Source organism: Bombina bombina, chromosome 9, assembly GCF_027579735.1.
Source record: "Bombina bombina isolate aBomBom1 chromosome 9, aBomBom1.pri, whole genome shotgun sequence".
Classification (NCBI taxonomy): Eukaryota; Metazoa; Chordata; class Amphibia; order Anura; family Bombinatoridae; genus Bombina; species Bombina bombina.
The window spans coordinates 188,528,131-188,545,962 of record NC_069507.1 but is presented as its reverse complement, the minus strand read 5'-3'; the positions used below and the strand labels follow the sequence as shown (position 1 = coordinate 188,545,962).

The window sequence follows — 17,832 nt, the reverse complement described above, 5'->3', positions numbered from 1 at the left end:
AAATAGATCAACGTTGTGCTCACTCCAGTGGAGTTATTTATGAGTCAGCACTGATTTGGCTAAAATGCAAGTCTGTCAAAATAACTGAAATACGTTTGCAGTCTGCAGAGGCTTAGATACAAGGTAATCACAGAGGTAAAAAGTATATTAATATAATAGGAAATGGGTAATAAAGAGATTATCTATCTTTTTAAACAATAACATTTTTTAGAGTACACTGTCTCTTTAAAAACAAAAAACAGCTTTAGGGCATTTGTTTTGCTGCCAAATATATTGCAAACCAAGAGTGTTCTAAAAACATTGAATGTGAAACAGAAACAAAGTTTTGTGTTCAGTCTTTTCCTGCCAACTACACAATTGCAATAATTAACTGGATTTATGGTTTCCTTTTCAGATTCCATAATCTATGTTGAGATATTATAACACGCTCTAAATAGTTGGTGTATTTTAGTGTCATAATTGTTGCCATACATTGTTCGCTTTATGGATATAGTTCTCTGCTTTTGGGAATTTGCTGAATGAGCAATTTCTCTTATTATGAGTTAAAGTTGCTATTCCCTCGACTCTGTTTATTGTAACACTTTGTAGTGAAGTATATAGCATTGGAGTAATCATTTCTATTTAATTGTTTGAGTTCCAAAGCCAAGAATATTTATGTAAGAACTACTGACCTTTTTACATTTTCCCTTAGTTATATCAATTAAAGGGATATGGACGTTCATTCCTGGTTCAAATAGAAAAGTACTTTCTATTTCTTTTATCAAATGTATGTGTTTCGCTTGGTATGTTTGTTAAAGGGACAGTAAACACCAGAAATTTTGTTGTTTAAAAAGGTAGATAATCCCTTTATTACCCATTCCCCAATTTTGCATAACCAACACAGTTATAATAATATACTTTTTACCTCTGTGATTACCTTGTATCTATGCCTCTGCAAAATGCCCCCTTATTTCAGTTCTTTTGACAGACTTGCATTTTTAGCCAATCAGTGCTTGCTCTTAGGAGCTTCACGTGCCGGAGCTCAATGTTATCTATATGAAACACATGAACTAACACCCTCTAGTGGTGAAAAACTGTCAAAATGCTTTCCGATTTGAGGCAGTCTTCAAGGTCTAACAAATTAGCACATGAACCTCCTAGATTTAGCTTTCAACTAAGAATACCAAGAGAACAAAGCAAAATTGGTAATAAAAGTAAATTGGAAAGTTGTTTAAAATTACATGCCCTATTTAAACCATGAAAGATTTTTTGTGACTTTACTGTCGCTTTAAGACATAGCTGCTTTCCATGAGAGCATACTGAGGTAGGAGTGTGCACATTTCTTAAAGGGGCAGCAAAGTCAAAATAAAACTTAAATTGATTGGATAGAGCATGGAATTGTAAAGGGATAGAAAGGATAAAAATGAAATGTGCATGAATGCATTTCAGTTTGAAATAGAAGCACTTTGTATTATATTTCCATTTTCAAAAAATGTTTCTAGTAAAAGTTATTACTGTTTTTTCTGTAGCATACGCACATATGAGGGTCTGTGCACCAGTATGCAAATACCTCACCTTCTCAGAGGGTCAGCGCTAGCTTGTATGACACAAATTATGTCTTCAGAAGCTATAAACACCATTGCCAACTCTCTGAGCAGGCATGGTGTTTGAATGCTGGTGCACGGCCCTCACAGGATATGTGCGTAATATGGAAAACAGAAACTTTTTCTAGAAGCAAGTATGGTGCAAAAAATGCTTTATATTTCAAATTGAAATGCACCCATGCACATTTTATTTCTGACCTTTCTATCCCTTTAAACAACTTTCCAATTTACTTTTTGTTTAGTTGTCTTGGTGTCCTTTATTAGAGCATAATCCTAGGTGAGCTCAGGAGCGTGCACGTGTCTTTAGCCATCTGACAGCGTTGTTTGCAACAATGTTTATAACAATGTTATTCATACAGTAGTTGCAAATACTGCAGACATAGAATGCTAAAGACACTGCTAAGCTCCTATCAGCCTTTCTAGGTTTACTTTTCAACAGAGGATACCAATTGAACAAAGCAAATTTGACAGTAGAAGTAAATTGGAAAGTTGTTTAAAATGACATGCCCTATCTGAATCGTGAAAGTTTAATTCTTACTGTCCCTTTAAACACATAGGGCCATATTGCAAACTGAATGGGCTGAAGCGCAGCCCATACTTTTTGCGTTTTCACACTGGTATTATAAGTACATGCTTAATTATATGGGTAGTTGTAAAGTGTGTGCTACACTATTCATGTAAGATAACGTAGGTGCGTAATTTGTCTTAGGTAACCGATTTCTATGAGTGCCACACTAAAAATCATGTCAGATAATGCTCAAGCACAATGCTAACTGAATGCAAAAATACTGCTGAAGTAGTGGTATTTTTGGCTAATTTTTTTTACTATACACTTTCCATTTTTTTATTGTACAATAGCAAGTTTATGCAATTTTAAGCAACTTTCTAATTTACTCCTATTATCAGTTTTTCTTTGTTCTGTTTTTGGTTCAGCACCCTGGATAGCGCTTGCTGATTGAGGGTACATTTAGCCACCAATCAGCAAGCTGTACTCAGGTGCTGAACCAGAGATGGTCCAGCTCCTAAGCTTTACATTCCTGCTTTTTCAAATAAAGATGCCAAGAGAACAAATAAAAATTGATAACAGTTGCTTAAAATTGCATGTTCTATCTGAATCATGAAAGGAAAAAAATGGATTTCAGTATCCCTTTAAGGATAACCAGGATAATTGTTTTGTTTTTTTAATTTTATTTTTAATTTAACAAGGCATCATATTTCTATCCTATGAATAATGTATTGCTTTTTATTCTAGAATGATGGAAGCCCCACCATTCGTGATCCCTGTTTTAACTCAGGATATAGACGAAGTCTGAATACAAATGACCTCTACAGTAGCCCTTGTGTATCTACAAAGAAGTTACCAACAGCACTATCGGACATTAGAATTGAGGGGAGTGGAAATTATGAAGAATGTAAACAGAGTATCCAGCAAATCTTCAACAAAACCCACTGTACATATTCACAATGCTCTTTTGATGGGATTTATCAACCGGTACTGAAAGGGGAATTTGGGGTGAGTGCACCTTGAAAACTGATTCATATCTCAAAATCAGAATAACATTGAGCTATTTATGTGACTATAGGCTTATTTACAAGATAATCACATAAACACTATTATGGGCAATACAAGTTTAAAGGGACATGAAACATTTTTCCTTAATGATTCAGAAAAAAACTGCAATTTTAAACAACTTTCTAATTTACTTCTATTATAAAAATTGCTTAATTCTCTTAGTATCCTTTGTTGAAAAGCATACATAGGTAGGCTCAGAAGCTGTGAATTAGCTGCTTATTGGCAGCTGAACATATATGCTTCTTGTCATTGGTATACTAATGTGTTATGCTAACTCCCAGTAGTGCATTGCTCCTTCTTCAACAAAGGATACCAAGAGAATGAAGCAAAATTAGTAATATAAGTAAATTGAAAAGCTCTTTCAACATGTATGCTCTATCTGAATAATAATAGAAAACATTGGGTTTCATGTCCCTTTAAGTAACTCAAAGGATTGATTTGAGTTTAGTCATTATAGTCATTAATAAGCATGACTTTTGAACTTTATAAGTGTAACTGGAAAAATAAGAATACCGTAACATTAAACCGGCTATTAATGTTTTGTAAGATTTCTATTTGGGAATCCTATAAAGGTTTGCATTTGTACAAAATGTTTATTAGAGTACCTTCAACAAAGATGGGTGTTGAGAATGGTGTACCCCAGGAATCAATTCTTGGGCATATTTTGTTTAACCTATTAATAAGTGATATTGATTGAGGGCTTCTATGGAAGATTTGTCTTTTTTATGCAGGTGATGCAAAATATGTGTAGATCAAATAGGTGGTAGTGTTAAAAAAAAAACTGGTGGATTGGACATACGAGTGGGATTTAAAGTGATGGTAAATCGTAGCTTGGCGCCAGCTGGTCCACACAGTTATTTGCTAAGAGGTGGAAATGTCACCTCACATAAAAATAGCAAGGAGAAACGCTTTAAATAAAGGAAAGTCCCCTTTATTTGTTCCAATGGTAAATCCTAGGGTTTCACAAACGCTATGATTTACCATCACTTTAAAATTTAACTTCACAAAGTACAAAATCAGATATTAAGATGGTATAGGAAGGGATAGTCTACCATTCTGTGCCATATAATAAAAAAAGGGAAAGAATCCCAAAATGTAATGCTTCATTAAAGTGTGAACCCCACTCATGAAATATTTATTTCTTTTATGTAAGTGGCAAGAGTCCATGAGCTAGTGACATATGGAATATACATTCCTACCAGGAGGGGGCAAAGTTTCCCAAACCTCAAAATGCCTATAAATACACCTCCCACCTCACTCATACCTCAGTTTTTCAAACTTTGCCTTCGTTGGAGGATGGTGAAGCAAGTTGTGCTTGATTTCTTCAGTAAAAGGCGCTTCTAAGCATTTTGAAGCCCAATTCCTCTTAATGTACAGTGTTTGTGTGAGGGATGGGATGGGAGTATCTGCCTAATGATGCCATGTTTTCACCTATGGGAAATCTATTTTAAGGCTCTCTGTAAATTCGATCGTGGGGATTCATCTGCCACCTCCCTTTACAGATCGACATTATACTCCTCTACCATTACCTCTACTGATAACCGTTTCAGTACTTGTTTGGCTGTCTGCTATATGTGGATGGGTGTCTTCAGGTAAGTATATATCTTTTTTAAGACACTCTCAGCTATGTTTGGCATTTTATATTTTAAAGTTTTAATATATATTGCATATATTTGCCGTCAGTCAGGTCTATGTTTATTTCCCTTTGCAGTCTAACAGTTTCAGTATGGAAATTATGTTTTTGGGAGAAATTTAGTAAATTTTTTCTTACCTGGAGTTCCAGCTAGTTGTAACTTCGGACTTGTTTTTTTTTTTTAATTTTCACAGGCAAATTAGGCTCGCAATTACTTTTAAATACTTATATTTATTGCATAATTTTTGGCGCGAATATTTGAGTCACGTCATTTCCTGTGGCTTTGTTGAAGCAAATTTTTTTGGCGTGAAGTTGCGCCTGTTATGACACGAGTCGTGTCATTGCTTGTTAAACTTTGGCACCAAACAATTTTTTTCTCTGCATTTGCGTCATCTTTGTTAGCGTCATTTTTGGCGCCAAAAAATGTGTTATATTAAGTCTTTCCCTCTTTTGCTCTCTGCTTTCATTTGTTACAGAGGGCTATGATGTTTGCTTTTGTTTTTCATATTAGTATTTTTTCATAAGCATTTTTTCCCATTCCTGAAACTGCTATTTTGAGGAAATTGGATATTTTGTTTAAATGTTATTTTTGTCTTTTTTTTTACATTTTGCAAGATGTCTCAAAATGATCCTGCCTCTGATGTTACTGTAGGAACCAAGTTGCCTGAAAACAAATCTACCAAAGCTAAGTGTGTATGTTGTAAATTAGCTGATCTTCCTTCTTCAGCTCAAATTTATTTCATGCTGATAATGTTTCTATAAGTACAAATACATCTACTGTTAAACCTTCACAGTCTAATGTACATAATATTCCTGTAGATATAAAAGATTATATTGCTGCAGCCATAGAGAAGGCTATGACTGCTATTCCACCTTCAAATAAATGTAAAAGGTCTCTTCTAACTTCTCATAAATCTGATGAAGGCCTAGATTTGGAGTTCGGCGGTAGCCGTCAAAACCAGCGTTAGAGGCTCCTAACGCTGGTTTTAGGCTACCGCCGGTATTTGGAGTCCGTGATTTAAGGGTCTAACGCTCACTTTTCAGCCGCGACTTTTCCATACCGCAGATCCCCCTACGCCATTTGCGTATCCTATCTTTTCAATGGGATCTTTCTAACGCCGGTATTTAGAGTCGTTTCTGAAGTGAGCGTTAGAGCTCTAACGACAAAATTCCAGCCGCCTGAAAATAGCAGGAGTTAAGAGCTTTCTGGCTAACGCCGGTTCATAAAGCTCTTAACTACTGTACCCTAAAGTACACTAACACCCATAAACTACCTATGTACCCCTAAACCGAGCTCCCCCCACATCGCCGCCACTCGATTTAAATTTTTAACCCCTAATCTGCCGACCGCCACCTACGTTATACTTATGTACCCCTAATCTGCTGCCCCTAACCCCGCCGACCCCTGTATTACATTTATTAACCCCTAACCTGCCCCCCCCACAACGTCGCCGCCAGCTACTTAAAATAATTAACCCCTAATCTTCCGACCGCAAAGCGCCGCCACCTACGTTATCCCTATGTACCCCTAATCTGCTACCCCTAACACCGCCGACCCCTATATTATATTTATTAACCCCTAATCTGCCCCCCTCAACGTCGCCGACACCTGCCTACACTTATTAACCCCTAATCTGCCGAGCGGACCTGAGCGCTACTATAATAAAGTTATTAACCCCTAACCCGCCTCACTAACCCTATCATAAATATTATTAACCCCCTAATCTGCCCTCCCTAACATCGCCGACACCTAACTTCAATTATTAACCCCTAATCTGACGACCGGAGCTCACCGCTTTCTAATAAATTGATTAACCCCTAAAGCTAAGTCTAACCCTAACACTAACACCCCCTAACTTAAATAAATTAACTCTTATTAAATAAATGATTCCTATTTAAAGCTAAATACTTACCTGTAAAATAAATCCTAATATAGCTACAATATAAATTATAATTATATTATAGCTATTTTAGGATTAATATTTATTTTACAGGCAACTTTGTAATTATTTTAACCAGGTACAATAGCTATTAAATAGTTACCTAGTTAAAATAATAACAAATTTACCTGTAAAATAAATCCTAACCTAAGATATAATTAAACCTAACACTACCCTATCAATAAATTAATTAAATAAACTACCTACAATTACCTACAATTAAACCTAACACTACACTATCAATAAATTAATTAAACACAATTGCTACAAATAAATACAATTAAATAAACTAGCTAAAGTACAAAAAATAAAAAAGAACTAAGTTACAAAAAATAATAAAATATTTACAAACATAAGAAAAATATTACAACAATTTTAAACTAATTACACCTACTCTAAGCCCCCTAATAAAATAACAAAGACCCCCAAAATAAAAAATTCCCTACCCTATTCTAAATTAAAAAAGTTACAAGCTCTTTTACCTTACCAGCCCTGAACAGGGCCCTTTGCGGGGCATGCCCCAAGAAAATCAGCTCTTTTGCCTGTAAAAAAAAAACATACAATACCCCCCCCCAACATTACAACCCACCACCCACATACCCCTAATCTAACCCAAACCCCCATTAAATAAACCTAACACTAAGCCCCTGAAGATCTTCCTACCTTGTCTTCACCATACCAGGTTCACCGATCCGTCCTGGCTCCAACATCTTCATCCAACCCAAGCGGGGGTTGGCGATCCATCATCCGGTGCTGAAGAGGTCCAGAAGAGGCTCCAAAGTCTTCCTCCTATCCGGCAAGAAGAGGACATCCGGACCGGCAAACATCTTCTCCAAGCGGCATCTTCAATCTTCTTCCATCCGGTGCGGAGCGGGTCCATCTTGAAGCAGGCGACGCGGATCCATCCTCTTCTTCCGTTGTCTCCCGACGAATGACGGTTCCTTTAAGGGACGTCATCCAAGATGGCGTCCCTCGAATTCCGATTGGCTGATAGGATTCTATCAGCCAATCGGAATTAAGGTAGGAATTTTCTGATTGGCTGATGGAATCAGCCAATCAGAATCAAGTTCAATCCGATTGGCTGATCCAATCAGCCAATCAGATTGAGCTCGCATTCTATTGGCTGATCGGAACAGCCAATAGAATGCGAGCTCAATCTGATTGGCTGATTGGATCAGCCAATCGGATTGAACTTGATTCTGATTGGCTGATTCCATCAGCCAATCAGAAAATTCCTACCTTAATTCCGATTGGCTGATAGAATCCTATCAGCCAATCGGAATTCGAGGGACGCCATCTTGGATGACGTCCCTTAAAGGAACCGTCATTCGTCGGGAGACAACGGAAGAAGAGGATGGATCCGCGTCGCCTGCTTCAAGATGGACCGCACCGGATGGAAGAAGATTGAAGATGCCGCTTGGAGAAGATGTTTGCCGGTCCGGATGTCCTCTTCTTGCCGGATAGGAGGAAGACTTTGGAGCCTCTTCTGGACCTCTTCAGCACCGGATGATGGATCGCCAACCCCCGCTTGGGTTGGATGAAGATGTTGGAGCCAGGACGGATCGGTGAACCTGGTATGGTGAAGACAAGGTAGGAAGATCTTCAGGGGCTTAGTGTTAGGTGTATTTAATGGGGGTTTGGGTTAGATTAGGGGTATGTGGGTGGTGGGTTGTAATGTTGGGGGGGGGTATGGTATGTTTTTTTTTTACAGGCAAAAGAGCTGAAATCCTTGGGGCATGCCCCGCAAAGGGCCCTGATCAGGGCTGGTAAGGTAAAAGAGCTTGTAACTTTTTTAATTTAGAATAGGGTAGGGAATTTTTTATTTTGGGGGTCTTTGTTATTTTATTAGGGGGCTTAGAGTAGGTGTAATTAGTTTAAAATTGTTGTAATATTTTTCTTATGTTTGTAAATATTTTATTATTTTTTGTAACTTAGTTCTTTTTTATTTTTTGTACTTTAGCTAGTTTATTTAATTGTATTTATTTGTAGCAATTGTGTTTAATTAATTTATTGATAGTGTAGTGTTAGGTTAATTGTAGGTAATTGTAGGTAGTTTATTTAATTAATTTATTGATAGGGTAGTGTTAGGTTTAATTATATCTTAGGTTAGGATTTATTTTACAGGTAAATTTGTTATTATTTTAACTAGGTAACTATTAAATAGTTCTTAACTATTTAATAGCTATTGTACCTGGTTAAAATAATTAAAAAGTTGCCTGTAAAATAAATATTAATCCTAAAATAGCTATAATATAATTATAATTTATATTGTAGCTATATTAGGATTTATTTTACAGGTAAGTATTTAGCTTTAAATAGGAATAAGTTATTTAATAAGAGTTAATTTATTTCGTTAGATTAAAATTATATTTAATTTAGGGGGGTGTTAGTGTTAGGGTTAGACTTAGCTTTAGGGGTTAATACATTTATTAGAATAGCGGTGAGCTCCGGTCGGCAGATTAGGGGTTAATAATTGAAGTTAGGTGTCAGCGATGTTAGGGAGGGCAGATTAGGGGTTAATACTATTTATGATAGGGTTAGTGAGGCGGATTAGGGGTTAATAACTTTATTATAGTAGCGCTCAGGTCCGCTCGGCAGATTAGGAGTTAATAAGTGTAGGCAGGTGTCGGCGACGTTGAGGGGGGCAGATTAGGGGTTAATAAATATAATATAGGGGTCGGCGATGTTAGGGCAGCAGATTAGGGGTACATAGGGATAACGTAGGTTGCGGCGGTTTACGGAGCGGCAGATTAGGGGTTAAAAAAAATATGCAGGTGTCAGCGATAGCGGGGGCGGCAGATTAGGGGTTAATAAGTGTAAGGTTAGGGGTGTTTAGACTCGGGGTACATGTTAGGGTGTTAGGTGCAGACGTAGGAAGTGTTTCCCCATAGGAAACAATGGGGCTGCGTTAGGAGCTGAACGCTGCTTTTTTGCAGGTGTTAGGTTTTTTTTCAGCTCAAACAGCCCCATTGTTTCCTATGGGAGAATCGTGCACGAGCACGTTTTTGAGGCCGGCCGCGTCCGTAAGCAACTCTGGTATCGAGAGTTGCATTTGCGGTAAAAATGCTCTACGCTCCTTTTTTGGAGCCTAACGCAGCATTTGTTTAAACTCTCGATACCAGAGTTAAATTTATGGTGCGGCCAGAAAAAAGCCCGCGGAGCGTTAACAGCCCTTTTACCGCCGAACTCCAAATCTAGGCCGAAGTTTGTATTGATCAACAGCATACTGAAGTATTTTCTGCTGATGAGGATTTCTTTGGCTCAGAGGATCCTACTTCAGATACTAAAATTGATCAATCAACCTTTCTGTTTAAGATTGAATATATTCATTTTTTGTTAAAGGAAGTTTTGTTTACTTTAGGTATTGAGGAAACTAGTCCTCTTGATAACAAGAATAGTAAACGTTTGAATTCTGTTTTTAAGACTTCTGAGGTTACTCCTGAAGTTTTTCCTATTCCAGATGCTATCTCTAATATGATTTCTAAGGAATGGTCTAAGCCTGGTACTTCTTTTAATCCTTCTTCTAGGTTTAAAAAATTGTATCCTTTACCTGTGTCCAATTTAGAGCTTTGGGAGAAAGTCCCTCTGGTTGATGGCGCTATTTCTACTCTTGCTATGGAAGATAGTACTTCTTTTAAGGATACCTTAGATAGGAAAATTGAATCTTATCTTAGGAAGGCATATTTACATACTGGCTATAGTCTTAGACCTGCTATTTCTATGGCTGATGTTGCTGCTGCTTCAACGTTTTGGTTGGACAGTCTAGCAAAGCAGTTATCAGGTCCTGAATTGGCCAGCATTGTTCTTTTACTTCAACATGCTAATCATTTCCTTTGTGATGCTATATTTGATATTATTAAGTTTAATATCAAATCTATGTTGTTAGCTATTCTATCTAGAAGAGCGTTATGGCTTAAATCATTGAATGCTGATCTGGTGTCTAAATCTAGATTACTATCTCTATCTTTTCAAGGTAATAATTTATTTGGTTCTTAATTGGATTCTATTATCTCCACTATTACTGGGGGTAAGGGAGTTTCTCTTGTTAAGTGTGTTCAGTCCACGGGTCATCCATTACTTATGGGATATATTCTCCTTCCCAACAGGAAGTTGCAAGAGGATCACCCAAGCAGAGCTGCTATATAGCTCCTCCCCTCACATGTCATACCCAGTCATTCTCTTGCAACCCTCAACAAAGAAGGAGGTCGCGGGAGGTGTTGGAGTTTTTACTTAATTATTCTTCAATCAAAAGTTTGTTATTTTAAATGGCACCGGAGTGTGCTGTTTTTCTATCTCAGGCAGTATTTGGAAGAAGAAACTGCCTGCGTTTTCTATGATCTTAGCAGGCGTAACTAAGATCCACTGGCTGTTCTCAACATTCTGAGGAGTGGGGTAACTTCAGAACATGGGAATAGTATGCGGGGTCCCCTGCAAATGAGGTATGTGCAGTACAATATTTTCTGGGAATGGAATTGACTAAGAAAATACTGCTGTTACCCGTATGATGTAAGTACAGCCTTAAATGCAGTAGTAGTGACTGGTATCAGGCTGATAAATGTATGCACAGTAGAGTTATTTTCCAGGGACTAGAATTTGACTGAGAAAATACTGTTAATACTGAAATAATGCTTAAGCCTTATCTGCAGTGGTAGCGACTGGTTGCAGGCTTAGTGATAACTTTGCATGACATTTAAAGAAGTTTATTTTCAAAACGTTTACTGGCATGTTATTCGTTTTGTGAGGTACTTTGGTGATAAATCCTTTGGGCATGAATTTTTTTCCACATGGCTAACGTATTTTTCTGCATAGAAACCGTTATATCAGGTCTCCCACTGTTGTAAATGAGCGGGTGGGGCCTCTTTTTAGCGCCTTGTTGCGCAGTTAAAATTCTAGCACAGTCTTCCTGCTTCTTCCTCCTTGATCCAGGACGTCTCTAGAGAGCTCAGGGGTCTTCAAAATTCGTTTTTGAGGGAGGTAATCAGTCACAGCAGACCTGTGACAGTGTGTTAGACTGTGATAAAAATGTTTAATATTAATTTGATATCCGTTTTTTTGGGTACTGAGGGGTTAATCATCCTGTTGCTAATGGGTGCAATCCTCTGCTAATTAATACATTTAAAGAATTGTTGACTATAACTGAATTAGTTCTTTGTTACTCAACTGTGTTTTTTTAAAAGCGCTGCAGCGTTTTTTATATTGCTTGCAAACTTATTGAAAGTATTTTCCAAGCTTGCTAGCTTCATTGCTAGTCTGTTTAAACATGTCTGATACAGAGGAATCTGCTTGTTCATTATGTTTAAAAGCCGTTGTGGAGCCCAGTAGAAATATGTGTACCAATTGTATTGATGTTACTTTGAAAAATCAATCTGTACCGATTAAAAAATTATCACCAGACAACGAGGGGGCAGTTATGCCGTCTAACTCTCCTCACGTGTCAGTACCTTCGTCTCCCGCTCGGGAGGTGCGTGAGATTGAGGCGCCAAGTACATCAAGGCCCTTACAAATCACTTTACATGATATGGCTAATGTTATGAAAGAAGTATTATACAATATGCCCGAGTTAAGAGGCAAGCGCGACAGTTCTGGGTTAAGGACAGAGCGCGCCGATGACACGAGAGCCATGTCTGATACTGCGTCACAATTTGCAGAACATGAGGACGGAGAGCTTCATTCTGTGGGTGACGGTTCTGATTCGGGGAGACCGGATTCAGAAATTTCAAATTTTAAATTTAAGCTTGAGAACCTCCGCGTGTTGCTAGGGGAGGTGTTAGCGGCTCTGAATGATTGTGACACGGTGGCAATCCCAGAGAAATTATGTAAGCTGGATAAATACTATGCGGTGCCGGTGTGTACTGACGTTTTTCCTATACCAAAGAGGCTTACAGAGATTATTAGTAAGGAGTGGGATAGACCCGGTGTGCCTTTTTCCCCTCCTCCGATATTTAGAAAAATGTTCCCTATAGACGCCACCACACGAGACTTATGGCAGACGGTCCCTAAGGTGGAGGGAGCAGTTTCTACTTTAGCCAAGCGTACCACTATCCCGGTGGAGGATAGCTGTGCTTTCTCAGATCCAATGGATAAAAAATTAGAGGGTTATCTTAAGAAAATGTTTGTTCAACAAGGTTTTATATTACAGCCTCTTGCATGCATTGCGCCTGTCACTGCTGCAGCAGCATTCTGGTTTGACTCTCTGGAAGAGGCGATTCGCACAGCACCATTGGATGAATCTCTGAGCAAGATTAGAACCCTTAAGCTGGCTAATGCGTTTGTTTCGGATGCCGTAGTGCATTTAACCAAACTTACGGCAAAAAATTCCGGATTCGCCATACAGGCGCGCAGAGCGCTTTCGCTTAAATCCTGGTCAGCAGATGTAACTTCTAAGTCTAAATTACTAAACATTCCTTTCAAAGGGCAGACCTTATTCGGGCCCGGCTTGAAGGAAATTATTGCTGACATTACTGGAGGTAAGGGCCACACCCTTCCTCAGGACAGGGCCAAATCGAAGGCCAAACAGTCTAATTTTCGTGCCTTTCGTAATTTCAAGGCAGGAGCAGCATCAACTTCCTCCGCTCCAAAACAGGAAGGAACTACTGCTCGTTACAGACAGGGTTGGAAAGGCAACCAGTCATGGAACAAGGGCAAGCAGGCCAGAAAACCTACTTCCGCCCCTAAGACAGCATGAAGTCAGGGCCCCCTTTCTGGAGACGGATCTAGTGGGGGGCAGACTCTCTCTCTTCGCCCAGGCTTGGGCAAGAGATGTACAGGATCCCTGGACGTTGGAGATTATATCTCAGGGATACCTTCTGGATTTCAAAACTTCTCCTCCACAAGGGAGGTTTCATCTGTCAAGGTTATCAACAAACCTAGTAAAGAAAGAGGCATTTCTACAATGTGTACAAGACCTCTTAGTGATGGGAGTGATCCACCCAGTTCCGCGGACGGAACAGGGGCAAGGGTTTTATTCAAATCTGTTTGTGGTTCCCAAGAAAGAGGGAACCTTCAGACCAATCTTAGATTTAAAAATCTTAAACAAATTCCTAAGGGTTCCATCGTTCAAGATGGAAACCATTCGGACCATCCTACCCATGATCCAAGAGGGTCAATACATGACCACAGTGGATTTAAAGGATGCCTACCTTCACATACCGATTCACAAAGATCATTATCGGTACCTAAGGTTTGCCTTTCTAGACAGGCATTACCAGTTTGTAGCGCTTCCCTTCGGGTTGGCTACGGCCCCGAGAATTTTTACAAAGGTTCTGGGCTCTCTTCTGGCGGTACTAAGACCACGAGGCATAGCGGTGGCTCCGTACCTAGACGACATTCTGATACAAGCGTCAAGTTTTCAAAATGCAAAGTCTCATACAGAGATAGTTCTAGCATTTCTGAGGTCGCATGGGTGGAAAGTGAACGTGGAAAAGAGTTCTCTGTTACCACTCACAAGGGTTCCTTTTCTAGGGACTCTTATAGATTCTGTAGAGATGAGGATTTACCTGACGGAGTCCAGGTTATCAAAGCTTCTCAATGCTTGCCGTGTCCTTCATTCCATTCCAAGCCCATCAGTAGCTCAGTGCATGGAAGTAATCGGCTTAATGGTCGCGGCAATGGACATAGTGCCATTTGCGCGCCTACATCTCAGACCGCTGCAACTATGCATGCTAAGTCAATGGAACGGGGATTACTCAGATCTGTCCCCTTTGCTAAATCTGGACCAGGAGACCAGAGATTCTCTTCTCTGGTGGTTGTCACGGGTTCATCTGTCCAAAGGAATGACTTTTCGCAGACCAGATTGGACGATTGTAACAAAAGATGCCAGCCTACTGGGGAGCAGTCTGGAACTCCCTGAAGGCTCAGGGATCATGGACTCAGGAGGAGAAACTCCTCCCAATAAACATTCTAGAATTAAGAGCAATATTCAATGCTCTTCTAGCTTGGCCTCAGTTGGCAACACTGCGGTTCATCAGATTTCAGTCGGACAACATCACGACTGTGGCTTACATCAATCATCAAGGGGGAACCAGGAGTTCCCTAGCGATGTTGGAAGTCTCGAAGATAATTCGCTGGGCAGAGTCTCACTCTTGCCACCTGTCAGCGATCTACATCCCAGGCGTGGAGAACTGGGAGGCGGATTTTTTAAGTCGCCAGACTTTTCATCCGGGGGAGTGGGAACTTCACCCGGAGGTATTTGCCCAACTGATTCATCGTTGGGGCAAACCGGGTCTGGATCTCATGGCATCTCGCCAGAACGCCAAGCTTCCTTGTTACGGATCCAGGTCCAGGGACCCGGGAGCGGTGCTGGTAGATGCACTAGCAGCCCCTTGGGTTTTCAACATAGCTTTTGTGTTTCCACCTTTTCCGTTGCTACCTCGACTGATTGCCAGGATCAAACAGGAGAGAGCATCAGTGATTCTGATAGCGCCTGCGTGGCCACGCAGGACCTGGTATGCAGACCTAGTGGACATGTCGTCCTGTCCACCATGGTCTCTACCCCTGAGGCAGGACCTTCTAATTCAGGGTCCTTTCAACCATCCAAACCTAATTTCTCTGAGGCTGACTGCTTGGAAATTGAACGCTTGATTCTATCAAAGCGTGGGTTTTCGGATTCGGTTATTGATACATTAATACAGGCTCGGAAACCTGTTACCAGAAACATTTACCACAAGATATGGCGTAAATATTTATATTGGTGTGAATCCAAGAGTTACTCATGGAGTAAGGTTAGGATTCCTAGGATTTTGTCTTTTCTACAAGAGGGTTTAGAAAAGGGCTTATCCGCTAGTTCACTAAAGGGACAGATTTCTGCTCTGTCTATTCTTTTACACAAGCGTCTGGCAGAGAATCCAGACGTCCAGGCTTTTTGTCAGGCTTTGGCTAGGATTAAGCCTGTATTTAAAGCTGTTGCTCCTCCGTGGAGCTTAAACTTGGTTCTTAAAGTTCTTCAGGGTGTTCCGTTTGAACCCCTTCATTCCATTGATATTAAGCTTTTATCTTGGAAAGTTCTGTTTTTGATGGCTATTTCCTCGGCTCGAAGAGTCTCTGAGTTATCTGCCTTACATTGTGATTCTCCTTATCTGATCTTTCATTCAGACAAGGTAGTTCTGCGTACTAAACCTGGGTTTTTACCTAAGGTTGTTTCTAACAAGAATATCAATCAAGAGATTATTGTTCCATCCTTATGTCCTAATCCTTCTTCAAAGAAGGAACGTCTTTTGCATAATCTAGACGTGGTCCGTGCTCTGAAGTTCTACTTACAGGCAACTAAAGATTTTCGACAAACTTCTTCTCTGTTTGTCGTTTACTCTGGACAGAGGAGAGGTCAAAAGGCTTCGGCTACCTCTCTCTCTTTTTGGCTTCGTAGCATTATACGCTTAGCCTATGAGACTGCTGGACAGCAGCCTCCTGAAAGAATTACAGCTCATTCCACTAGAGCTGTGGCTTCCACCTGGGCCTTTAAGAATGAGGCCTCTGTTGAACAGATTTGTAAGGCTGCAACTTGGTCTTCACTTCATACTTTTTCCAAATTTTACAAATTTGACACTTTTGCTTCTTCGGAGGCTGTTTTTGGGAGAAAGGTTCTACAGGCAGTGGTTCCTTCTGTTTAATGTTCCTGCCTTGTCCCTCCCATCATCCGTGTACTTTAGCTTTGGTATTGGTATCCCATAAGTAATGGATCACCCGTGGACTGAACACACTTAACAAGAGAAAACATAATTTATGCTTACCTGATAAATTTATTTCTCTTGTAGTGTGTTCAGTCCACGGCCCGCCCTGTCTATTTGAGGCAGGTTCTAAATTTTAAATTATAACTCCAGTCACCACTGCACTCTATAGTTTCTCCTTTCTCGTCTTGTTTCGGTCGAATGACTGGATATGACATGTGAGGGGAGGAGCTATATAGCAGCTCTGCTTGGGTGGTCCTCTTGCAACTTCCTGTTGGGAAGGAGAATATATCCCATAAGTAATAGATGACCCGTGGACTGAACACACTACAAGAGAAATAAATTTATCAGGTAAGCATAAATTATGTTTTTTCTACCCCAAGATAAGAAATCTAAGGGTAAATTCAAAGCTCCCAATCGTTTTTGTTCCTTTCCTCAAAATAAAGAACAAAAAAACTCCTTCCCCTAAGGCCTCTGGTTCCAATTAGAGACCATCCACGAATTGGAATAAATCCAAGTCTTAAAAGAAACCAAATAAAGCCCCTAAGACTGCATGAAGGTGCGGCCCTCAATTCAACTGGTGGGGGGCAGATTGAAATTATTTCAAGACATTTGGGCAGATTCTGTCCAAAATCAGCGGATTCAGGATATTGTTTCTCAAGGGTATCGAATAGGTTTCAGAATGGGAAGATTTGTTCTTTCCCATGTTCCAACAAACCCTGTAAAGGCTCAAGCTTTTCTGAAGTGTGTTTCAGATATAGAACTTTCAGGGGTGATTGTTCCAGTTCCTCAACAGGTACAGGGTTTGGGTTTTTATTCAAATCTATTCATTGTCCCAAAGAAGGAAGATTCATTCAGACCAATTCTGGATCTGAAAACTCTAAAATGTTTTGTAAGAGTCCCAACTTTCAAGATGGTGACTATAAAGACTAATCTGCCTTTTGTTCAGCAAGGTCATTTCATGTCGACAATAGACTTACAGGAAGCTTATCTTCATATTCCGATTCATCCAGACCACTATCGTTTTCTGAGATTTTCCTTTCTAGATAAGAATTACCCATTTGTCGCTCTCCCGTTTGACTTAGCGACAGCTCCGAGAATCTTTTGAAAGGTTCTCGGTGCCCTTCTATCTGTAATCAGATTGCAGGGTATTGCAGTGTTTCCTTATTTAGGCAATATTTTGGTACTAGCTCAATCTTTTCATTTCGCAGAATCTCACATGAAACAACTTGTGTGGTTTCTTCAAAGACATCGATGGAGGATCAATTTACAAAAGAGTTTCTTGAGTCCTCAGACAAGGGTGACCTTTTTAGGTTTCCAGATAGATTGAGTGTCCATGACTCTTTCTCTTACAGACAAGAGACGAATGAAGTTGGTTTTAGCTTGTCTAAACCTTCAGTCTCTATCATTCTCTTCAGTGGCTATGTGCATGGAAGTTTTA

The 17,832-nt window shown here is 39.7% G+C and overlaps 1 protein-coding gene across 1 annotated transcript in view; it reads left to right on the top strand.

Moving 5' to 3' along the window:
* The window catches only part of ENTPD1 (ectonucleoside triphosphate diphosphohydrolase 1), a 155,196-nt gene that overhangs the window by 126,399 nt on the left and 10,965 nt on the right, over window positions 1-17,832 (top strand). Inside the window, exon 7 of the mRNA XM_053692528.1 lies at window positions 2,836-3,096. Within this exon, the coding sequence (XP_053548503.1) occupies window positions 2,836-3,096 (261 nt within the window). The remainder of the gene's footprint in view (window positions 1-2,835; window positions 3,097-17,832) is intronic.